The following is a 25,752-nucleotide window of genomic DNA, read 5'->3' as shown; positions in this document are numbered from 1 at the left end:
TACACAGTTTTTGGTAAATTAAGTTTTCATTTTTAAAAGGTCAAATTTTGATCTCAGTAACTTCATGATTTCCCTAAAATGTATACCAGTAACTGAGATTATGATGTGACTCTAAGCATCTTTTCATTGAGAAGATATAGCTTTCACAATTCAAGCCACCTTGTTGGGACTCTATTAAATCAGCTGTAAAAGTGACCTGCAACAACCTTTTTAAAAATTGAGTTTTTTCTGAGACAAAAGCAGCGTGTGAAAGTTCTGGGGTTCTTTTCAATTTTTTTCTCCCTTTTTAATGTTTTTAAATACCCTGGAGCTTGTCTCCACTGGAGGTAGCTCATGTAGTAGCATTACAGTGCAAACTGTGAGGGTAGATGATAGAGGTGCACTGGTGTAAAAAATGACCTGCACCAGAAAATGGCTTAGCCCAGTTTCAAACCCTTGTATGTAAAAGAAGCAAACAAAACAAGCAAACAAAACCTGAATGTAGACAAGCTTTAGAATATCAATCTCTGTTGTCCTTGGTTTTGCTAGAGGAGCTAATGGAGATCTCTGAGAGTATGCACTGTTAGTTTTTACATTTTAATTGAAAAGAAGTGGTGGCATAGCTTTAACTAAAATGTTCTCTCTCTATAATGTTAGTCAGTCATTGACATCAAATAGGTGATAACATTTTTTTAAAATAATCTTTAAACAGGGACTAAAAGGCTTCCCCTCTCAACTGCTCAGTTTTCACCCTCTTGAATCTTGTACTATCATCACTTTGCTAGTCATTAGAGAATCTTCTAGGAAAGATAGGACATAAATTTCTAATTTTGAAAAACAAGCTTTAAAAATAAATCAAACCAAACCAAACACCAAAACCCCTCCACACCTTTCATGCCGTCTTTATAGATCATAAAATGAGGGGTGTGTATGTGGAGAGAGATACTCCCCTTTTGCAGCTTACCTTTAAAGAAAGGCGACTGCAGCTACACAAGAGTTGCAATATTTCAAATGCTCCCCTCTCCCAACTCATTCACCACAATAGGATGGGAACTTCAGTGTCTACTGTGGACAATTTATATGCTTAACATTTAGGACAGCAGTAAGGAAAAAACTCAATTAGAGTAAAGATGCTATAAAAATATTGAAAACTTTAAACCAAATTCTGAAACTACAGAAAAATGTCCTTCAAACGCATCACAAAAGCAGCATTAACCTGTACCCACATCCCAGATCAAAACAGCCCCAAGCATAGCTCCCCTCCAACACCCACTTATTCCTGCCAGGACCAAGAACATATGAAGTGCTGTGTACAAGGGCAATTGAATGTCAGAGGATGTGTTATACATCAAGGGCTTATGGAAACTCAACAGGTTTTGTTCCACTTAAAAAAGTGGGATCTACAGATTTTTCATATCTGCCATTCTCTATTGTCCCTTGTGGGCATTAACTGGTGCCCTAAAGAGACAAATGGAAATAATCAAAAAGCATAGAAATAGCCAGGAAGAGCAGCAATAAGAAGATATTTTATCAAGTTTATAAACTCCAGTAATGAAGAGGTTTAGTAGGATATAATATGTGCTTTCTCCTGAACATCACAGAAAGTTACAGGATTACTTCTGGTTGACTTAATTTCCCATGGAAACAATAGACTCTAAGTGTTTGTCATTGAGAGCAAAAGTGGATTCCATTTTGTCCCAGCTGTCAAACCACTATGTATTTATTACCCCACGATACACATTCCCTGAGGATTTGTTGTTGGGCATATTCACTTTGTAATTTCTTCCCTCAGTAACTTTGAAAAGAGAATAGTTCCTTCACGATTTTATGCATTTGTTTGTGTGTAAAGTGACCAAAGACTTACTTCTTCCCATTCTGAAGTGAAGGATGGTGTTCTTTCAGAATTTCCTTTAGAATTTTGTTGGCTTGGCGTGGGTTCACTCCAGCTGCTTCCTGCTTTTTTCCCATTAGGTGGATAGGAGATGAGATTAGAGTCAGACTTTGAAACATTTTTGGATAAATGCATTTCAAGCAACGTCTTTGGCAAAGATCGAATCCTCCCAAGTGTGCACGCTCGCTCCACAAATCCCCCAGTAGTAATAACCCATTGCTCGCCTATTCTTGTTTTTGTGCCAACCAATGTGTGATTTTCTAATGGATTAATTTTAGTATGAAATATGGTTCTGTTTACAACTTGTGGTTTTTTTTTCTTAGCTGGAGGATCAGGGCTGTTTTCCTGCTGTTGTACTGTGTTCTTGTTTAAACTGCTTTCCAGTAGATCGCTGCAATGGTTTGCTTTACTATATAGTTGAAGTGGATTTTCAGGTGGGTCACATGCAGGTGACGACCCATGAAGTAGACCAGCAAATTGCTCAGCGGGGTATCCTTTGGGAAGCTTGTTTTCAGTGGATGTTTCTTGCTGACAAAGATTCTCTGCAAAATAGTAAGGGGTTTTTTTGTTTATAATTTTCATCAAATATCTTTAAAAACCATACTGGTCCTAACACAGGATTATTTTTGGTATGCTCTTTGGTACTTAAATATGTATGGAAACAGAAGCTTGATATTTCCTATCATAGCAGTCATGCACTGGTTTATTGTTAATCTGTTAGAAAATTGCATTTTGTTTTTTTCTTGATAAATTTGATTAATTGGTCGGCTTTGGTTGGAAAATAAACATGAACACCTCAGGAGTGATGTAAATAAGAGCTAGTAGAAAGGGGAATTGTTAAGGTACTAACGGTCATTTTTATCTATTAACTTGATGATTTCTCTAAATTTGCTATTGAGAAGAAATAGGTACAAACTATATAATCTGGTATAAACTACATTATCTGTGTACACTTGTATGTAGTAAAATGCATGTGCAACTATGATTGACAGAGATATTGTACTGTCAATAATTACTCTTTCTACAGCCTAGTTAGTAACTTTGCATCTAAACTAGGATTAATTTTTCCTGACAACAGCTAAAGAACAGTTCTGGATTTTGTTTTTATTTCTTGCAAATCTGCAAGAACAGTTTCAAAGTAACAGCAGCCATTGTATAAAAAAAAAAGAAAAAAAAAAGAATAGGAAATCAATACATTTTATTGTCTCCAAAGTATCCCATGTCTCTTCTCTTTTTACAGTAAGCTTTCTGTATGATTCGGTACAAAACACACTTTTTTAGCAACCACTAGGAATGTATTTGCCCTAGTAAACCTGTATCTACACAGACCAAGAGAAAGGACTGAGGGTTTCTCCACACACAAAAGTTGTACTGCTTTCACTATACTGGTAAAGTTAAAGCAGTACCACCCCCTTAATATGGATGCAGTTATAGCAGTGAAAGATGCGCCTTATTATTCCTGGTGCTTTTATACCAGTATAACTGTGGCTACACTAAGGTTGTACCTGTATAACTATTTCAGTTAAAAACTGAACCAAATATCACCCTCCTAATGGAAATAATTGTATCAGCGTAAAAACTGTACATAAAAACCTTTAAAGTCAGTTTGATTTTTGCGCACAGTGAAGCTATCAGAAGGAATAAAATTTATCACCATATCATAAATTGCAAGAAAGTTGATCAGTTTCCTCCAATTTTCTAAAACTTGTCATAAACCATGGTTCTTAAACTATGGTCCATAGAAACCTTCCTGATGGTCCATAAAATGAAACAAAATTTGAGAAACAAGCAGTGGGAGATCTAGAGAGTTGGGAGAGGAGATTGAACACAAGAGGCCCTCTTCTTTCACTGGTCAATAGTCTGAAAAATTGGAGAACTACTCTTCCAAGCACATTGCTCAACACTATTGCACAATACTAAGCAGAACTAGAAGGAATGTAATAGCCTGTTGAAGAAAAAGTACTTATCTCCTTTGAAAAACAGATGCCTAAAATATATCTGTTAGGCAGACCTGAGCATTTTGGAACAGAGAAGTTGTAGGATGTTATGGCAAAGAAGAGGACGTGGGATGTGATAGAGTTTGCAGAATCAATGACATCAGGAAGTCTGTTTTGGGGAGGGAAAAAGAGGGCAAACCCCTTATTTTCTTTCACCTTTTGAAATTTGCTGGGTGAGTTCTGTGGGGGCATCACCTGGAGGGTAAATTTGGAAGGTGGCAGCTGTATATAAGCTGACTTACTTGACTCTACTGAGAGAGCAGGATCACTCTGACTGTGCACCGAATAACCATGACTGTGAGATTTCTCTCTCTGGTTGTGTGTCTAATTTACTTAGAAGTGTTAGTTGATAGTTTGCCTTTTCTTTTTTTAGGCATTTTCCTTTCTATAGTCTGCTTTAAATAGAATATTCTAATAGTTTGTTGTATACAATCCTTTCTTTTCTCCGTTTGAGTTGAACACTGAATATTCTATAAATACATCCAATCTATATATATATATATATTTGCTTGGTTTTATTATTGCTCACTCACTGCGGGTTTTTAGTGTAAGGGACATGGGCGTAGGTGGTCTTGCCTAGCAGTCACAGGTAGACTGGGGTCCGCACATTAGGGACAGTAATCGCTGAGCAGGGATTGGAGGAATCACTAGAGCTGGGTTCAATAAGCAAGAGTCATAGTCAAAGTCAGGCTGGTGTAGGAGACCAGAGATTAAAGGTAGCATGAGTGTGGAATCAGGATCAGAATCAGGCTGGGATCGGAAGCCAGAGACCAAGAGACAAGGTGAGGTCTCGAGTTGCAGCAGTCCCAAAGTCTGTGTGGTTGCTCAGACAACTTCTTCGGGCACCCTCCAGGGTTAAATAAGGCACTTGATCAATCAGAGGCTCACAGGACTCTGTTACTTTGGATCTCTTGGGCTTCCTGTGGTGCCTACTCTCTACAATACTCACTGTCTGTGGCTTGGCATGGCCACCGGGGGGGCACTGTGGGACTATCAGCTGTCCCAGGCTCTCCAGACCAAGGTTCTAATCCCTGAATCCTAGTTACACCCCTTCAGGGGCACCCTTCCTCCAGGTGGGTGCTAGGCCTGGTTTATCTGTGTGGTCTAGATTAAACCTTTTTACTAGGTCAAGGGGCATGGACTTGGGAAGCGGGTTCCCAGGAGTGTTCTTTGGGATCATAGCCCCTCCTCCTCCAAGTCAATCAGGTAGTACAGTCTGCCCCTCTGCAGTTTAGATTTGAGGATAACATGGACTATATATTCCTCATACCCATGGACCTGGACTGGCAAGCTAGCTGTTGGGACTGATTGGGAAAGAGGTCTATATAACGGTTCAGCAGGGTTATGTGGAAAATGCATTTTAAGAGCTCGAGAGAGCTTCAATTTGAAGGTGATGGGTTTTATTTGCTGAACTGGTGGTCTAACTTGGAAGATGTCTTGTTTGTATGGAGATGTTTTGCTGCAAGTCAGACCATTTGGTCTACCATGAAGGCTGAGCCTTTCTGGAGTCGACGGTTTCTGTACCACTTTTAGTCCTATTTTGCATCTTTGCGGTGGTCCTTAAGCTCTTCCTGGATATGGTGAATTTGCTGGATCCAGTCAGCAGCTGCTGGGTTCAGGGAAGCTGCTAGCAAGGCTGCATAGAAGCAAGGGAGGAACCCATAACTGGCAAAGAAGGGACTCTGCCCCATGGAGGCATGATTGGCATTGAATGAGAACTTGGAGTAAGGAAGGAGGGAGAACCAGTTATCTTGATGGTAGCTGACAACGCACCTTAGGTATTGCTCTAATTCTTAATTCACTCTCTCTGTCTGCTCATCTGTCTCGGGGTGAAAAGTAAAAGGAGGAGGGAAAAGTGCAAACATCCATGAGCCAGACTACTTCATGCACAAAGTGTGAAACAAACTGGGCTTCGGTATGGAAGCCCACAAAGATGGATCGCTTGAACCACCAGGAGTTGAGCCACTGTTTCTGCAGAGGGCAGGCTGTCACAGGGAATGAAGTGCATCATTTTGGTCAGTTGGTTTACAGAAGTCAAGACTAAAGTGTGGCTATCAGAGTCAAGGACTTCCACTACGAAGTCCATTGTGATTGAAACCCAGAATCTAGGCGTGGTCTCCAGAGGTGCTAGGGCACCAAGGGACTTAGAATTTCATATCTTAGTGGGCACACACAGCTCAGGAATCAACATAGTCCTGGACTTCAGGCCACATATGGGGCCACCAGAAGAAATAGAAAGCTATGTGGAAAGTCTTAAAGTGACCAAAGTGGCCTGCAATGAAGTGTCATGACAGAGATGGAGCACTTCTAGCCAGGGGGCCCTGGTGGAATGCACATGTGCTCATCGAGGTAGGTGATCCCATCCTGTGTGGAGCACTGCATTTTGATTCTGGCTCTCATTTGCTCAGGCTGTTCCGTCACCTCCTGAGATAACAGATTGCCTCGCAAAGTGGATCAGATTAGATCAAGGAGGTCTTGGCATATTACGGCACTAAGGAAGTTGCAAGGAGAAAGGGTAGTTCTTGGTTGCTCCTTGCTCCCTTGGTAGAATTCCCCCTTTCAGAATAAGGCTTTGGCTTTCCCATTCTTGGATCCCAGGTGATAGGTGATGACAAAATTGAATGGAGAAAAGAATAACACCCATCTGAGCTGCCTTTGGTTCAAGGCTTGAGCCTTCGATAGATATTCAAGGTTCTCATGGTCAGAAAAGACTTGCAGTGGGTGGGTGATGGTGCCACTCTTCAAATTCAATTGCAAGTAGTTCCTTATTTAATATTTCATAATTCTGTTTGGCAGAGGTGAGTTTTCAGCAGTAGTGGGCATAGGGGTGCAACATTTGCTGTGGACTATGCCTCTGAGAGAGTATGGCCCCAGTGGCTACCTTGGAGGCATCAGCTTCCATTACGAAGGCCTGGGCTGGGTGCTGGTGTGCTAGAATGGAAGCAGAGGTGAAGGCAACTTTGAACTATTTGAAAGAATTGTGAGCTTTGGGTATTTAAACAAATTTAGCAGCCTTGCGGAGGAGGTTGGTAATGGGGGCTATTTGTACTGAGAAGCCTGGAATGAACCATCAGTAAAAATTTGCAAAGCCCAGGAAGCAGTGTAACTCCTAACAGGTCCTGGGCATGGATCATTTGCAGCCAGCCTCCACCTTCTGGGGATTCATCTTGATGCCGTCTGGAGAAAAGATGTAACCCAAGAATTCTGTCCATGTTCTTTCCAGGATGGAATGAACATGGCAACAGTGCTGCTCAGGATTATCTGAAAAGACAAGTATGTCATCAAGATAGCCGATTATATACTGGTTAAGGAAGTGTCTAATTATGTCATTCATGAAGTGTTGAAAGAATGCAGGAGCGTTGGTCAGCCAGAATGGCATAACTCAATTTTTGAAGTGCCCAATCAGGTTTGAAAGGCAGTCTTCCATTTGTCTCCTGCCTTGATGAGCACTAGATTATAGGTGCCCCAGGGGTCCAGTTTGGTGAAAATTCTGGCAGATTGGAAACTCCAAGATTATGTGGAGAGGGTACCTGTTTCAGACCATCACCTGGCTTAGGGCCCGATATTCGATGCAAAGGCATAGCGTTTCATCCTTTTTCTTAACAAAAAGGACTGGAACCCCTGCTGAGGAGATGGAGTGCCAGCTGAAGTCCTAGGCCAGGTTTTCTTGGATACATGCATGAAGGGCTCCTAACTTGGGCTTGGACATTACATAGATCCATCCATAAGGGACCTTCACCCGGGTTGCAGGTCATGGGGCAATCATAGTCCCTGTGCAGAGGTAGTGTGTCTGCGCTCTTCTTCTCTAAAACATCCACATAATCCCCATACTTTTCAGGGAGATGGGGACTCAGGTTTGGGAGTGACTCTTTCTGGCCAGCTTCTGCCATCTGGCGTTTCCAAACAGGTTCTGTCATTTCTGATTAGCTGCAGGAATCCTGGACTAGGGGGTTGGGGCCACCTGCACGTAGGCAGGCGGGGCCACTTAGGGCAGCATTCAGAGGAGAAGCTGATCCTTTTCTTGCCAGGAGTTGCAAGGATCCATGCTGCTCCAGCCAGGTGATGCCAAGAATTAGGGGGAAACATTGAGAATTCATCAGATTGAACTGTAGCACTTTCCAGTAGCCCTAGATTATGACCTCTAGGAGTATTGTTTCCTGTATCACTGGCCCCAAGGACAGGAGGGACCCCTCTACCATTTCTATGAGAACCAATATGGGCTTTAAACGGAGTGGGATTTGTAGTGCTTGAGCAGCTTTGGCATCTATGAAGTTATCAATAGCCCTGAAATCAATCAGGACTCAGCGGTGGGGAATTGGCTTGGCCCCATCCATGGGACATAATTCTATTCCTATTTGGAAGCGTGGGGAGGACCTGCATGTCTCGAGGGTTGGGGGTGGGTCTAGTGCATAGTGTCATGGCGATGGGAAGGCCATCCCTGCCATACGTCCTGGGCTCACTCACTTCCTGATTGCTTGCAGGTTGAGGTCCATGACAGGCATGAGGTGAGGGCATGTCCTGGTGCTCTGCAATTAAAAAAAACAGGTTATTGTGCTGTCATCATTCCTTTTCTTCCAAAGTCTAGTGTCAGTGGACCAGATCAACCTGCAGCAGTTCATGGTTGGACCCTGGGGTTTTTGGTGTGGATGAAGCAGTAGCAGGGTGCCCCTCCGCTCCTCCTTTTGCTCACTCAGCCAGTTGTCAATGCAGAGAGAGAGAAAGAGAGACAGAGAGAGAAGTCAATGAATGCATCCAAATGGGTCAGGGTCTCACCATGGGCTAGCTCATCATTTACTTCCTCACTTAGTCCACACTGAAAATCATGCAGTTGGGCTGCCTCATTCCATTCAATGGCAGCTGCGAGCATATGAGGAAGCTGGCCCTTGCCCGTGCTGGAGCCTTTGTCATGCAGCTTCCGCTGAGCAAGAGCGATGAGGATAATAAAAAATGGCTAAAATGCTTGCAGAAAGGAATTCCAGTCTGTTAACACTGGGTTGTCCTGCTCCAGCAGGGGAGAATAATAAAATCATAGAGTATTAGGGTTGGAAGAGACCTCAGGAGGTCATCTAGTCCAATCCCGTGCTGAAAGCAGGACCAACCCCAATTAAATCATCCCAGCCATGGCTTTGTCAAGCTGGACCTTAAAAACATCTAAGGAAGGAGATTCCACCACCTCCCTAGGTAATCCATTACAGTGCTTCACCACCCTCCTAGTGAAACAGTTTCCTAATATCCAGCGTAGACCTCCCCCACTGCAACTTGAGACCATTGCTTCTTGTTCTGTCATCTGCCACCACTGAAAATAGCCTAGCTCCATCCTGTTTGGAAGGCCCCTTCAGGTAGTTGAAAGCAGCTATCAAATCCCCCCTCATTCTTCTCTTCTGCAGACTAAACAATCCCAGTTCCCTCAGCCTCTCCTCATAAGTCATGTGTTCCAGACCCCTAATCATTTTTGTTGCCCTTCGCTGAACTCTGTCCAATTTTTCCACATCCTTCTTGTAGTGTGGGGCCCAAAACTGGACACAGTACTCCAGATAAGGCCTCACCAATGTCAAATAGAGGGGAACGATCACATCCCTCGATCTGCTGGCAATGCCCCTACTTATACATCCCAAAATGCCATTGGCCTTGTTGGCAACAAGGGCACACTGTTGACTCATATCCAGCTTCTCATCCACTGTAATCCCTAGGTCCTTTTCTGCAGAACTGATGCTTAGCCAGTCGGTCCCCAGCCTGTGTATGGGACTCTTCCTTCCTAAGTGCAGGACTCTGCACTTGTCCTTGTTGAATCTTACCAGATTTCTTTTGGCCCAATCCTCCAATTTGTCTAGGTCACTCTGGACCCTATCTCTACCCTCCAGCGTATCTACCTCTCCCCACAGTTTAGCATCATCTGTGAACTTGCTGAGGGTGCAATTAATCCCATCATCCAGATCATTGATAAAGATGTTGAACAAAACCGGCCCCAGGACCGACCCCGGGGCACTTTGCTTGATACCGGCTGCCAACTAGACATCGAGCTGTTGATCACTACCCGTGGAGCCCAACAATCTAGCCAGCTTTCTATCCATCTTATCATCCATTCATCCACTCCATATTTTTTTAACTTGCTGGCAAGAATACTGTGGGAGACTGTATCAAAAGCATTGCTAAAGTCAAGATATATCACATCCACTGCTTTCCCCATATCCACAGAGCCAGTTATCTCATCATAGAAAGCGATCAGATTGGTGAGGCATGACTTGCCTTTGGTGAGTCCATGTTGACTGTTCCTGATCACCTTCCTCTCCTCCAAGTGCTTCAAAATGGATTCCTTGAGGACCTGCTCCATGATTTTGCTGAGGACTGAAGTGAGGCTGACTAGTCTGTAGTTCCCCGGTTCTCTTTCTTCCCTTTTTAAAATATGGGCACTATATTTGCCTTTTTCCAATTGTCTGGGACCTCCCCCAATCGCCATGAATTTTCAAAGATAATGGCCAATCCAGAAACTCAATCCAGCACTTTTCTAGCAAGTAAACTGATAAGTAGTCCCACCCTGGCCTTGTTGGTGGGATGCATTTGAGGGCAGAGCAGGAAAAGATGGCATTGGTTCAGAAACCCCTTGAATTTCTGGTGGTTTCCATCAAAATGTTAATGTAGTGGTATTGCGGGGTCCTGTTCAGAGAGCAATGGCCCAGCCTGAGCCTGAAGTATGGTATTCTCTTCCCGGGACCATGCTAGCTGCTTGTGAAGTGTCTGATTTTCTGCTAAGAACTGCGCTACTTGGGATCACAGCTTTGAAGATGCATGATCCGCTCCTGCAGATTTAGTATCCCATGGGGTCCAGTGGGTGATGGTAGACCTGCCCCTTCCATATACCTGTTAAAGGCTCCCACGGAGGGGGTTGGAAGTAAAATATAAGGGACCGGGGCTTAGACAGTCTTGCTAGCCGTCACAGTTGGACTATGTCAGGAATATAGTCGGTGAGCAGCGGTTGAAGGAATCACTAGAGCCAGGTTCAATAAGGAAGAATCGGGGTTAAAATCAGGCCAGGGTTGGAGATCAAATGTAGTAAGAGACTGGAATCAGGGTCAGCACCAGGCTGGAGTCAGAGACCAGAGATAGCACCAGGATGGAATCAGGAGGTAAGAGTCAGAGTCAGGCTGGGATGAGAGGCTGGAGATCAGAAGATAAAGTGATGTCTGGAGTTGCAGCAGGCCCAAAGTCTGTGTGGTTGCCCAAATAACTTTCTGGGGCACCCTCTAGGACTAAATAGGGTGCTTGGCCAATCAAAGGGCAGCAGGTAACTGTCACTCTGGGTCTCTTGAGCAGTACTTCCTGTGGTAGCTACTCTACAGAGTGCTCCCTGAATGTGGCTCTGGCTGGTCTCCTGGTGGCAATTTGGGACCATCAGCTGTCCCAGGCTTTACAGCACTGTGTTCTAGTCCCCAGATCCTTACACATAGCATGAAGACTTTTTCTAGGAAGTAGAATCAACATAATTTGCAGAGAGGCCAAAGACATACTTTACTAGGTGCTTTACAGGACAAATAAAAATACATGTTCCAAGTGACTGGCTTAGTATGTTCATTAGAATTGTAATAAAATATCATTCTGGTTATTGAAGAGCTACTTTATGGCAGTGCTGATGACTGATCTCTTATACAAACTAAAAACATCTGAGGGCTTGTTTTCACCACCACTGCGGTACTGATGTAGCGCATCTAGTGAAGATGTGCTACATCAACAGGAGAGCGCTTTCCCTTCAACGTAATTACTCCACCTTAATGAGAGGTGGAAGCTATGTTGGCAGGAGAGTGTCTCCCACCAACATAGTGTGGTGTAGACACTGCTTTTAGTCAATGTAACTTACGTCGCTCAGGGGTGTTTTTTCACCCCCCGGAGCGACGTAAGTTACTTCGACTTAAGCGGTAGTATAGACAAGCCTTGAGTGTGCTTTTGTATACTGAGCACTGAATTCTTTTCTCTGTACTTTTCAAGTACAAAGTGCAAGAAAAGTAGGAAGATTTCTATGATTTTAGCTTTCAACACTTCCTCTAGTGTGGTTTACCCAAATAACAAAATTATTGAACATAGCTTCCCAAATTTAAAGGGTATGGTGTTACCAAAGGTTAAAAATAGCTGAGTGATTAGGAATAAGATTCAAATCTTCTTACAGACACTCCTTTTGTCAGTGGGTAGCAAATGTCCCTCACATGTGAATCTTTTTATGTAAATTTTTTGATGACTAGCAAAGCATTGGTAGTCTTGTTGCATCCATCTTTCACTAATGAAGTCCAAACACAAAAGAAACAGAAACAAACGGGAACTACATTCATGCACACATGCAGATATCTGCATTTTTCTGTCAAAAGGTCAAAGCAGGGTCCGTATCTGATGTGGCCAATGTGGGACAGCCACACTGGTATGTAAAACTACTGGTATATAAAACGTTGGTGGAAGGGTGCTCACTTCTTACCCAATGAAGATTTATTATGGGAGAGGAACTGAAAAGCAGATTTTTTTTTTTGTTTTTACATACCACTTACGGTCATCGATATTACTGAAGTGTAATGTGAATATTAAAGCTCATGCTCAAATAAATTGGTTAGTCTCTAAGGTGCCACAAGTACTCCTTTTCTTTTTGCGAATACAGACTAACACGGCTGTTACTCTGAAACCTTTAATATAACAGTTTCACCCAAATGTCATTTTAATAGTGTGCATTATAGGCAAGGATGGTAGCACTGCCTATCGTTAAGATTCTGCAACACTTCCTATGATAAGACACTGTTTTCAGATAGGTTTCAGAGTAACAGCCGTGTTAGTCTGTATTCGCAAAAAGAAAAGGAGTACTTCTGGCACCTTAGAGACTAACCAATTTATTTGAGCATGAGCTTTCGTGAGCTACAGCTCACTTCATCGGATGCATGCTGTGGAAACTGCAGCAGACTTTATTTATACACAGAGAATATGAAGGGTGGAGGGTGAGAAAACCTGGATTTGTGCTGGAAATGGCCCACCTGATGATCACTTTAGATAAGCTATTACCAGCAGGACAGTGGGGTGGGAGGAGGTATTTTTTCATATTCTCTGTGTATAAATAAAGTCTGCTGCAGTTTCCACGGCATGCATCCGATGAAGTGAGCTGTAGCTCACGAAAGCTCATGCTCAAATAAATTGGTTAGTCTCTAAGGTGCCACAAGTACTCCTTTTTTGTTTTCAGATAAGTATAATTTTGCCAAACTTTAACCATTTGGGCTGAAATTTGCTATGCTGGCTATCTGCCTCTGGCTGATTTATTTATTTATTTTAATGTTAAAGCCAAAATGATTCAACTGTTTCCAAGAACAAGGCGAGGGGAAAATATAAGTTCTGACATTTAACAACATGTAACAACCTTTTTCAAATAGCTCTAGTGCCCCCATGCTTTGGAGTAAGCACTGGAAATCTTGCAGAGAAGTGGCCCTTGTGCCAGGCAAGTGCCTTTTGTTGTTCCTGTGAAAATCAGCCCAAATTTGGCCAAGTTAAAAGCCTTTGAAGAAATCTTAGTTTGCACATGCACAGTAGAGACATTTCAGATTTCAGCAGCTAAAATCTCGTAGATTTCATCCTCACTGCATGCTCCAAGCCCTCACGACTCCTAATGCTGACCAGATTGCTCATGCACCCTCCACACAGAGGAACTGAGCATGCTCCAATCTAGGGCTGTAGGGATCTTGCTGGGTTTTCTCTGTAACTATTACTCTGGGCAGCTTTGGGCCACGGTGAGGTCAGGGACCACAAGCGAGAGTGGGGAGCATGTCTCTCCAATGCTATCAAGGAACACCCTCCTGGTGCCCAAGCAGTGTGGATGAAGAAGCTGCCTGGCTTGAATGCAGGGGAGATAAGAGCTGAACTAGGGAAAGGGAAGAGAATAGATTGCGACAAGAAGTGAGAGAGAGAGTGGGTGGGGGAGAGAAGCTGTGACTGAGTGGGAGGAGACTAGAATTGCTCAGACAAGGAAACTGGGACTGGTAAACAGTAGGGGGAGGAATGGAGCAGGAGGGAGACAACTGGAAGCCAGAAGGGAGGGTAAAGACAGATAAGACTAGAAGCAGTCTGATCAGGAAACCTTAATTCTGGCATTTCCTAACTTTTGAGAGCTTGACTTTCAACCTTATTAATTTTTTTAACACAGTTCTTTGTGTGTAATACATTATTTTGCTGTAGCATCAGTATTGTGGGTGCTTAGTGCCATTTTGTCGAGGGAATATAGGAAGTTCAACAGTGGACTAGATCAGTGCTCTATCTAGTACAATATCCTTTCTCTGTGGCCGATTCTTGATGCATCAGAGGAAAGCAAGTAATGGATAATTCTTGATGCATCACAAGGAAGCAAGTAATGGATAATCACAGAATAACCTGCCCATATGGAAGTTTCTTCCAAACACAAAACCGCTAGTCATTAGCCTGAAACATGAGGTGTAATATAAATCATTAAATGTTATTCTGTCTAATATAACTGTGGATGTTCTCATTATCCATATTGATGTCTGATTTTTTTAATCCCTTTTTTGAGCTCTTGGCCTCAATTATATTTAGCCACAAAGAGTTCTACAGGTTAATCATATGTTGTACGAAACAGTATTTCCTTTCATCAGTTTTAAATTTTAGCTTTTGGCTTCATCGTGCATCCCCATAGTCTTGAATTAGGAGAGAGGGTACATAGGAGTGCCAGATGTAACATCTCTATACTTTCTTTATTTTAAATACTCCTATATAATGTCCTTCTTTTCTGTTTCTCTCCAAAATAGGCAGTCCTATTTTTTCAAACACTCTCAGATAGATGTCTTTCCATAGCTCTTAATAATCATCATTTGTCTTGAAAGGCCTCCTATTTCTATTTAATCATTTTTTGGATGGATGAGCAAAATTGGACACAGTATTCTAGACTATACCTACAAAGGATGCTCAAAATGTGATATTTTACATATTAAATTCCTATCCCATTCTTTATACATAACAATATTTTGCTTGCCCCTCTTCAGGGTGGATAAAAATTGATTATTTATAAATAAATTTTTAAAAAATTGATTTTTAAATTTAAATACAGATTGAAATTGACAATTTATGTTAAGACTTAAACCCTTATTATAATCTATTTAAATTAAATACAAAAGTAATTTTAAGCAATACATGTTTGCAGCCAGGTTTTAAAGAAAGTCAAACCATTGAACTGATGGAAATCATTAAGTATTTGGAACCCGAATTTGTTGAAGTGCTAAACCAGATTTGACAGTAGTAGCTACTTATGCAGGTGCAGAGAGAATATTTTCGTCATTTCAGTTAATTCATCTAGTTCAATTCAATGATAGGTGATTCAAAGTTAAGATACCGGTGGGAGTTGAAAAAAATCAGAAAATCTTGTTTTCCTCTTCCAGTCTGTGAATAAAAACTGGGTGTGAGAGGATGAGATCTACTACTTTTAAAAGCTTGAAGAATATGGTGACCAGAAACAATCCGTTCAATTTACTAACTTCAGATAATACTTCCTTTGTTTAATAAATCAATTTTAAATGCAAAACATTTTTAAACATATGTATCCAGCATATATAAAGTAGTTTTATTTAATTTAAAAAATATAGTGCTATTTTTATACTTTTTACTTTGCATTTGAGTTTCCAAACAGAGCTTACTACAAATCTCAAGTAAAAATTAATCATTATAAATAAGAAATGCATCATTCACTATTTTCTAACCTAATATAAACAAAACTTACTTTAATTCAGATTCTTAATTTTAAATTCTTGTAATTGCTTAAATAAATGTGTACTGAAATAATGAATTCTCCTGGTTAGCAAAAAGAAGCACCGACTCTTGTGTGGTGGCTATATTTAGTTGCAAATCAACATGTTTTAATGGTTTCCAACCAACAATAATCAACCTTACTTCAGGGAAATAACTGAAAAGTACAAACGCAATTTAAATCAAGGTTTCCTGCTTGCTGCTTTAAATCAATCCACCCTGCTTTTTGACTGCTGTTGGGCACTGAAAAGGTGTTGTTTTCACTGAGTTGTCTATAGAGGCCTAGAGTTGTTTCTTGAATGGTTTCAGTTAATTTTAAATCCATCACATATATGAACAGTTAAAATTGTTTTTCCCAATGTGCTCAATGCCCTAGTTTTCTTAGCCCCTCTAAAGCTCTTCAGTCTTCACTCAGTATTTATAACTATCTTTAATTGTTGTTTCAACTTGTTTAATTGGCATTGAAGTAAGGGCATTGTTTTGTTAAAGGGTTACCATCACCAGCCAAGCCTTCCCTATCCTTGCACAGGTACTCAGAGAAAGATCTATATGAGCAGGTCCTTGGGATGCCCAAGAAAGAGAATACTTGGAGAAGGCAGAGTTCCTCAGCTGAATCTCACCTGGAGGAATTCTGTTTATGTTAAACTATTTTCTTTTCTTTCTAACCCTAAAGAAAAAAACCTTGAGGAAGAGATCTCGCTTACGAATCTTGTTTGTGCTGCTGCTGTGCCATTCCACAAGCTTACAGTCACGAACAATGTCTGAAATGCAAAAATATATATAGGTGTACTTGTTTCAGCACCTCTGATATCATCATTATTCTTGGGTGCAGTGCATGTATTGCCTGCCTATCTGACTGCCTTTGTTATGGAAGTGTCCATAATATTACCGTGTGCGCAGTGCATGTAAAACATTTTAGAACATATTTCCATTTACAGACACTAAATAATCCAGGTTTGCCATTATCTCACAGCCTCATATTGCTATTTTGCTAGTATCACTAGGGTATATACAACCAGCTTTTGATTTAGACAACAGTGTGCAATTTAAACACCTATTTACACATGGGTGCACCGCAGTACACCTCCTGTGGTACAAATATGGATTTCTGCTGACTACCATTTCCTGTTTACACTGCTTGAGTGGTGTAATTTACAAATACCTCATCAGACTAACACGACATTCTGAATCTCACTCAGAGACTGCTGAATTTATTAAACAAAGTTCAGGAGTATTCTAAATTAAAATACATTATGTGAATTTCCTATTCTGACCTATTATAACTGACTTATTCATACTTGCATCCCAAGAGATGCCCATTTCAGAAGTAGACTTAGCTAAAGAGTAGTGCCTATTAATAGGGGTGAGGAGAAAGAATTTATCCATCACATTTTTGAACATTTTTTCTATCTACCAAGTTACATCTTTAACAAGCACCGTTGTTGCCATGGCAAGGGTTTCTAATGTAGAATAAAAATTCGCTGTTAGAGATTTGTGCATAGCTATGGTAACAACCAAATTATGACACCTGTGCTTCTAATCTATTCAAATTCTGCTTGTGTTTGATCTGGAAAGATGCTTTTAGAAATATGCTCTGCACATGTGTAATAGCTATCCAAAATTCTATCCTCAGCGCTGAAGTCCACATAATCACTCAGTTGACAAACCCGGCAATCCAATTTCAGTGATATTAGTAGAGTATCCAGTGAGCCTCTCTTGTGCTTTCTTACATATTTATGCAAGTTGGAGCCACCTGCTTAGGAGGATGGTAGGCGAATAGCAGCTTGTTTGGCAAAAAAAAATGGCTTTGACTACTGGGATACTTTGCGTGTCAATATCATCACTTGTATTTTCAAGGTGATACAACATGATAAGCCAGATAAAGTCACAAATTTCCAGTATTTCAGCTCTGAAATGGAAAATCAATAGAACAGCAACCTATTACTTCATATGGCAGACAACAGTGCTCTGAACAAGGGCCAGCAACTTGAAGGTAATGTGGTAGCTGCAAATTTCTTTAAAGAGGTGCTGCAGTATGTTCTCACTCTAGTAAATGTTATAGCTAGGTACATTGGATCTGCATGGGAGACATAGTAATGTAATTATTAAGCAGTTTATCAAGAACATGGGATATTGCACAGCCTTGTGTTTTCTCTACTGTGAAACTCTAGTCACCAATAGCAACACAAATAAGGAGCAGCAATGGCCAGCTGTCTTATCTCAAACTCTCCCTACCAGAAACAAAGGGATCTGACTCCAAGGGAATCTGCTCTCAGTGCCCCAAAATGCCATACACAAACATCAAATGCCACTGACAGCACAAGCCTTCTGAAGCCCTTAAGTCTCCCAGAGGTCACTACCAGATTTTTTCAGCCCCCAATAATATTTTGTTTTGCTTCATCTCACATCATTTTAGCCTTCATTTTAGCTGCACTTTGGCACCTGACTGGACTCCTCCATCTAACAACTGGTTCATTACTGACACCTATCTAACGGCACTTACTGCCACCATTTTTCTCTCGTGCCTCATCTTGACCCTTGTCTTTGTCCTTCTGGTATGTATCAGTACTCTTTTTCATCACTCATGACTAGGACTCTGCCAATTTCACGGCCATGAAAAACATGTCACGAACAGTGAAATAAGCCCTTCCCCGTGAAATCCAATGTCCCCTTGTTCCTAGGAGTGGCCCAGCAAAAGGGGCCCCTAGCTCTGGCTGGGTTGGAGAGGGACAGGACTTGTCCATCCCCTGCACAGCCACTTCGGGGGGGGGGGGGGGGAATGGAGGGACTAGACCAGGGGTGAGTCAACTTTTTGGCCTGATCGCCACATCAGGATTCCAAAACTGTATGGAGGGCCAGGTAGGGAAGGCTGTACCTCCCCAGACAGCCTGGCCCTCACCCCCTATCCACCCCCTCCCACTTCCTGCCCCCTGACTGCCCCCCTCAGAACTCCCCCCCTCCCCCCGCTCCTTGTCCCCTGACCACCCTCTCCCGGGACCAGCCACCCCTAACCGCCCCCCCGGGGCCCCATCTCCCTTTCCCCTGACTGCCCCGACCCCTATTCACACCCCCGCCCCGACAGGCCCCCCAGGACTCCAGCGCCTATCCAACCTCCCCCTGCTCCCTGTCCCCAACTGCCCCCCTAAACCTCCGCCCCATCCAGCCACCCCCTGCTCCCTGTCCCCTGACTACCCACCAGGACCTCCTGCCCCTTATCCAACCCCCCTGCTCCCTGCCCCCTTACCATGCTGCTCTGAGCAGCATGTCTGGTAGCCATATCACCGTGCTGCTCCTTGTCCCCTGACTCCTCCCCCAGGACCTCCTGCCCCTTATCCAACCTCCCCACACCCTGCTCCCTTACCATGCCGCTCAGAGCAGCATGTCTGGCAGTTGCGCCGCCCGGCAGGAGCTCGCAGCCCCGCCGCCCAGAGTGCTGGCAGCACGGTGAGCTGAGACTGCGGGGGTGGGGGGGAGAACAGTAGGGGAGGGACTGGGGGCTAGCCTCCCTGGTCTGGAGCTCAGGGGCTGGGCAGGATGGTCCTGTGGGACAGATGTGGCCCACAGGCCGTAGTTTGCCCACCTCTGAACTAGACCCACCTCCACCAGGTGCCTCCACCTGCTGTAGGATGCTCTGGGACTGGGCAGCAGCCCCAGAGGTTCCTGCAGTTGGAGGGGACTTGTGGAGTTGAGTCTGATCTTCCCTGTGCTGCTGGGAGTGCCCCAGCAAAGGGGGGTCCTAGCTGCTAGTACAGGCCGGGCTGTGGCAGGACAGGACTTGCTCTTTCCCTGCAGGGCTGCTCTTGGGTATCTCTCCCAGCTGCAGATAGCTCCATGTCCCTTCCTCCCCACTCTGTTCAGCTCTGAAGGCAGCACAGATGTGAGGGTGGCATCCCATGACCCCCCAACAACAGGTTTGTGACCTCCCCACAATCCCCTTTTGCGTTGGGAACCCCATGGTTACAACACTGTGATATTTCAGATTTAAATATCTGAAAACGTGAAATCCTATGGCTGTGAAATTGACCATAGGACCATGAATTTGGTAAGGTCCTACTCATGACCATCTTCTCTGCATCAGTAACCTCCCTGTTTATTCTTCCCTGCTTCTCCTGCTCTTTAATCCAACCAATTAGTAACCTCTCTTCTCCACACAAAAAATCATTTCCCTTACTATAGAAAATAAACTCAGTCATTTAAAAAAAATTACCGATAAAATCAATCGGTTAAAAATGTGCTGTAGAGTTATATTCACATTCAAGATCTGTTCATGACATCCCTAGATTCATAGATTTCAAAGCCAAAAGGGGCCATTATAATAATTTAATCTGACCTCCTCCATAACACAACCATAGAATTTCACCCAGTAACTCCTGCATTAAGACCATAATTTCTGGTTGAGCTAGATCATCTCTTCTAGAAAACTGCTCAATGCCCTTCTTTTAGTAACCCTTGTCCTCTCTTCCCACAATCCCTCCCTATTATTTGTTTTCTCCTAGTCATGTCTTCTCTAAACTTTGCTTTTTGGGGTACAGACCATGGCCCTGATTCTCCAATATGTTCGAGTTGTACCCAGACTCACTCAGAGCTGCCCAGTCCCAGCATGAATGAGAGTGGAAAGATCCTGTAGCAGATTAAGTACAGCAGAGCTCAGCTCTCCAATGCTCCTTTCCATCCCCGAAACACCCTCAACCTTCCCTGATTCTTCTACATTAGGGATGGAAGGGTGGCTGATAAAGAGGTCAGCTATGTTATCTCTGCCTGCTCTATGCCAGTGGAGATTTCTCCAATGGAGTAGGAATTCTCTACTGGAAATCTCTGGCACGTCTGGAGCCATGTTGTGCTGCATAAAGTGAAAAGTGGCCTTAGCAGACCATAGACTCTGGTCCCATTTACCAGAGCCTACCATACTTTGGAGCATGCAGTGAATAAATATTAACGAGAAAATTGCCTTGAATGGTCTTGAAGGTAAACCAACCAAACAAAAAATAGAATTACTTTACACAATTCCCTAAAAAGGGGCTCAGAATTGGGGTTCAGGTTCATGAAGTATTAAATCTTCAGTGGAGAGATTGGGGAAGGATAAGGGCAGCAGCATAAGGATAATGGATAGAAAGGACTTCACACAAAAACTCCACCTACATGCCACAGTGCACTGACACATCTATAGGAAATGGACAAATGCTGGTCAAAGCATGCAGCCCTAATGTTACAGAGAGGAGAAACGATTAACATATTTAAGGTATGCATGCTGGCAAAAGATTAAAAAAACTGCACAAAAAACTCTGTTCAAATATAAATTTTGGACCAGATTTTCATCTGAAGGGAATAACTACACAGAAGGGGCATTCCGGTTCCCACAGTTATGTGGCCTTTATGGAGTCCCTGCTTTGTCACATAACCCCTGCTGGTTGCAAGATTCAGTGTCACTGTGGAATAGCCAAAAGTTATGGTCAATAGCTCTTTCAGTCTGCAAAGATCAATATATGGATAGGCTAAGATTCACAGCAGTCACAGGCCGGTTCCCTACAAGTTCACAACACTGGCAACATGGCAATTTGCCCTGTAATTTGCACATATGAAACCTCAATATTGATGCAAAAATGATTTGTCATTAATAAATTGATACCATGCAATAACCATATGATTATGATTAAGGCATTTTAGTGTCTGTGGTCATGAATTAGATTAAACTGATTTTTAAAGACACCTTTGATTTTCTCCCCCAACATGTCATGGTCTGTTGCCTGTCCCTACAGGGCAGAATAAGGGTGCTTGGGCATCCCAACTTTGAATTTCCATATTGTAATATGTTTGGATTTCTTACTTTTAAACAGAACTCTGAAATTTCCTAGGTTTATGATGTTTATTTCTGGAATAATTACAATGCCCCTGTACTGTATTTTACTCCATCTCATTTTCCAGCATTACAGTCCCTCATATTTTGCTTTTCAAAATGTAATATTTTACAGACCATGAACAAGTACATTATGGATCACATGTGATCCATGGAGTGCAGTTTAAGAAGCACTGATATAAAGAAATAGAGCTAGTTTTGGATATCCAGTGCATGGATTTCATCACAGCTCACATCATTTCAGATAGATGAAATATTGCACAATATCACCCAGGAGAAATACACATTTCAATAACTTGCTGATGCTAAAGTTCTGACTGAGTAGCTCAACTCTGCACTATAGCAAGAGGAAACATTTTTTTCTTTGCAAATTTGTGAGAACATTTGCAAAATGAGTGAAAATTGTTGCAAAATATTATGCATATTGCAGAAAGTTAATACACAGTATAAATGCATTAAGAAGTTCTATCAGCTTGTCTTGCTTGTGGGAGAGAGAAGCTGGTTGAGTCGAAAGCAGTTATGCTCAGAGAGTGCAGGTTATTCTTTACTATGTAGTGCTTCCCGAGATGAATCCCTGGAAAAGGAGATGTGGGTGGAGGGTTATTTGGAAGATGGCATGGAATACAACTGGATTGGGTATCTGAACTAAACCATTTTCAACAATTAAAAAGCTGATAATTCTACTCCATGAAGCTAGGAAATGGATGAAACAGTTTCCAAAATGAAGGTTGGGTATTAGAGACAAACTGAACCTTCTGTCCTGAGCAACTTAAGAACATAAGAATGGCCATACTGGGTCAGACCAAAGGTCCATCCAGCCCAGTACCCTGTCTAACGACAGTGGCCAATACCAGGTGCCCCAGAGGGAGTGAACCTAACAGGTAATGATCAAGTGATCTTTCTCCTGCCATCCATTTCCACCCTCTGACAAACAGAGGCTAGGGACACCATTCCTTACCCATCCTGGCTAATAGTCATTAAGGGACTTAACCTCCAAGAATCTATCCAGTTCTCTTTTAAACCCTGTTATAATCCTAGCCTTCACAACCTCCTCAGGCAAGGAGTTCCACAGGTTGACTGTACGCTGAGTGAAAAAGAACTTCCTTTTATTTGTTTTAAACCTGCTACCCATTAATTTCATTTTGTGGCCCCCCAGTTCTTATATTATGGGGACAAGTAAATAACTTTTCCTTATTCACTTTCTCCACACTACTCATGATTTTATATACCTCTATCATATCCCCCCTTAGTCTCCTCTTTTCCAAGCTGAAAAGTCCTAGCCTCTTTAATCTCTCTCATATGAGACCCGTTCCAAACCCCTAATAATTTTAGTTGCCCTTTTCTGAACCTTTTCTAAGGCCAGTATATCTTTTTTGATATGAGGGGACCACACCTGTACACAGTATTCAAGACGTGGGAGTACCATGGATTTATATAAAGGTAATAAGACATTCTCTGTCTTATTCTCCATCCCTTTTTTAACAATTCCTAACATCCCGTTTGCTTTTTTGACTGCTGCTGCACACTGCGTGGACGTCCTCAGAGAACTATCCACGATGATTCCAAGATCTTTCTCCTGATTAGTTGTAGCTAAATTAGCCCCCATCATATTGTATGTATAGTTGGGGTTATTTTTTCCAGTGTGCATTACTTTACATTTACCCACATTCAATTTCATTTGCCATTTTGTTGCCCAATCGCTTAGTTTTGTGAGATCTTTTTGAAGTTCTTCACAGTCTGCTTTGGTCTTAACTATCTTGAGCAGTTTAGTTACATCTGCAAACTTTGCCAACTCACTGTTTACCCCTTTCTCCAGATGATTTATGAATAAATTGAATAGGTCTGGTCCTAGGACTGACCTTGGGGAACACTACTAGTTACCCCTCTCCATTCTGAAAATTTATCATTTATTCCTACCCTTTGTTCCCTGTCTTTTAACCAGTTCTCAATACATGAAAGGATCTTCCCTCTTATCCCATGACAACTTAATTTACGTAAGAGCCTTTGGTGAGGGACCTTGTCAAAAGCTTTCTGGAAATCTAAGTACACTATGTCCACTGGATCCCCCTTTTCCACGTTTGTTGACCCCCTCAAAGAACTCTAATAGATTAGTAAGACATGATCTCCCTTTACAGAAACGATTCTGACTTTTGTGCAACAATTTATGTTCTTCTATGTGTCTGACAATTGTATTCTTTACTATTGTTTCAACTAATTTGCCCGGTTAGACTTACTGGTCTGTACTTGCCAGGATCACCTCTAGAGCCCTTCTTAAATATTGGCGTTAGATTAGCTATCTTCCAGTCATTGGGTACAGTAGCTGATTTAAAGGACAGGTTACAAACCATAGTTAATAGCTCCGCAATTTCACATTTGAGTTCTTTCAGAACTCTTGGGTGAATGTCATCTGGTCCCGGTGACTTGTTACTGTTAAGTTTCTCAATTAATTCTAAAACCTCCTCTAGTGACACTTCAATCTGTGACAATTCCTCAGATTTGTCACCTACAAAAGACTGCTCAGGTTTAGGAACCCCCCTAACATCCTCAGCCATGAAGACTGAAGCAAAGAATTCATTTAGTTTCTCTGCAATGACTTTATCATCCTTAAGTGCTCCTTTTGTATCTCGATCATCTAGGGGTCCCACTGGTTGTTTGGCAGGCTTCCTGTTTCTGATGTACTTAAAAAACATTTTGTTATTACCTTTTGAGTTTTTGGCTAGCTGTTCTTCAAACTCTTTTCTTATTAAATTTTAACATTTAATTTGGCAGTGTTTATGCTCCTTCCTATTTACCTCACTAAGATTTGACTTCCACTTTTTAAAATGCCTTTTTATGTCTCACTGCTTCTTTTACATAGTTATTAAGTCATGGTGGCTGTTTTTTAGTTCTTTTACTGTGTTTTTTAATTTGGGGTATACATTTAAGTTGAGCCTCTATTATGGGGTCTTTGAAAAGTGTCCATGCAGCTTGCACGGATTTCACTCTTGTCACTGTACCTTTTCATTTCTGTTTAACTAACCTCCTCATTTTTGAATAGTTCCCCTTTCTGAAATTAAATGCTACAGTGTTGGGCTGTTGAGGTGTTCTTCTCACCACAGGAATGTTAAATGTTATTATATTATGGTCACTATTTCCAAGCGGTCCTGTTATAGTTCTTGGACCAGATTCTGTGCTCCACTCAAGACTAAATCGAGAGTTGCCTCTCCCCTTGTGGGTTCCTGTGCCAGCTGCTCCAAGAAGCAGTCATTTAAAGTATTGAGAAATTTTTTGTCTCTGCATTTTGCCCTGAGGTGACATGTACCCAGTCAATATGGGGATAATTGAAATCCCCCACTATTATTGAATTTTTTATTTTGATAGCCTCTCTAATCTCCCTTAGCATTTCATAGTCACTATCACGGTCCTGGTCAGGTGGTCAATAATAGATCCCTACTGTTATATTTTTACTAGAGCATGGAATTACTATCCAGAGGGATTCTATGGAACATGTGGATTCATTTAAGATTATTTCATTTGATTCTACATTTTCTTTCACATATAGTACCACTCCCTCCCGCCCCCCACACGACCTGTTCTGTCCGTCTGATATAACTTGTCAGACTATGGATGTTTAAAAGCAGAAGAACTCCATCTCTGTTTGAAGTGCCTTCTCTTTACCCCATCTCCTCTGCTGCTGGTAATATTAAGAATTCTAGAGAAGGATAAAAATATCCACTGAAGGGTACTGACTGGTATCGAAAGGAAGACTAAGTAAAGCTTGTCTTCCTCTGAATAGACTGAGTCAGTCTGAGAGCTCTTGCAGTAGATCTGGCTTCCTTCATCCTTCCGAGACTCTCATCAGCTTTAGATTGGGGGAGGAGGGGAAAGGACATCTCCTTCAAAATGGAAATTTTCCACTCAGGCATGTACTTCAGCTGATTCCCAGACTACCTGAGGAGTTGACTGTACTGCCTAAGAAATCTATCTTTTTAACCTCTTTCTCAGATGGGACAGTTTGTGAGACTTCTTATTGACTTCATAATGCATCAAAGATCTAGGAGGGGTTGAGTGAAGAAATATTGAAAGTCTGTTGACAAACCTGGTTTAAGCTATTTACCTTCATGACAACTGTAGGTGCAGATGTTGTGGTACACCAGAAATCACTAGCAGGGTACAACAAGCTCTTGGAAGGGTTGCCTTCCCTTGCTATTAAGTCTTCAAAATACGGAAGAGATGATGTATTTTCTCTTGAATCATGGTGCTGTTTGGCTCCAAGGATTTTATAA

The 25,752-nt window shown here is 42.1% G+C and overlaps 1 protein-coding gene across 10 annotated transcripts in view; it reads right to left on the bottom strand.

Moving 5' to 3' along the window:
• Positions 1-25,752, bottom strand: part of ANKS1B (ankyrin repeat and sterile alpha motif domain containing 1B) — a 770,082-nt gene that overhangs the window by 375,162 nt on the left and 369,168 nt on the right. For all 10 annotated transcript variants that reach the window (XM_048835480.2, XM_048835488.2, XM_048835486.2 and 7 more), the window contains one exon: positions 1,844-2,412. In XM_048835480.2, the coding sequence (XP_048691437.2) occupies positions 1,844-2,412 (569 nt within the window). The remainder of the gene's footprint in view (positions 1-1,843; positions 2,413-25,752) is intronic.

This window comes from Caretta caretta, chromosome 1 (genome assembly GCF_965140235.1).
Source record: "Caretta caretta isolate rCarCar2 chromosome 1, rCarCar1.hap1, whole genome shotgun sequence".
Taxonomy (NCBI): Eukaryota; Metazoa; Chordata; order Testudines; family Cheloniidae; genus Caretta; species Caretta caretta.
The sequence above is the reverse complement of the archived record's forward strand: the minus strand, read 5'-3'. Positions and strand labels throughout refer to the sequence as shown.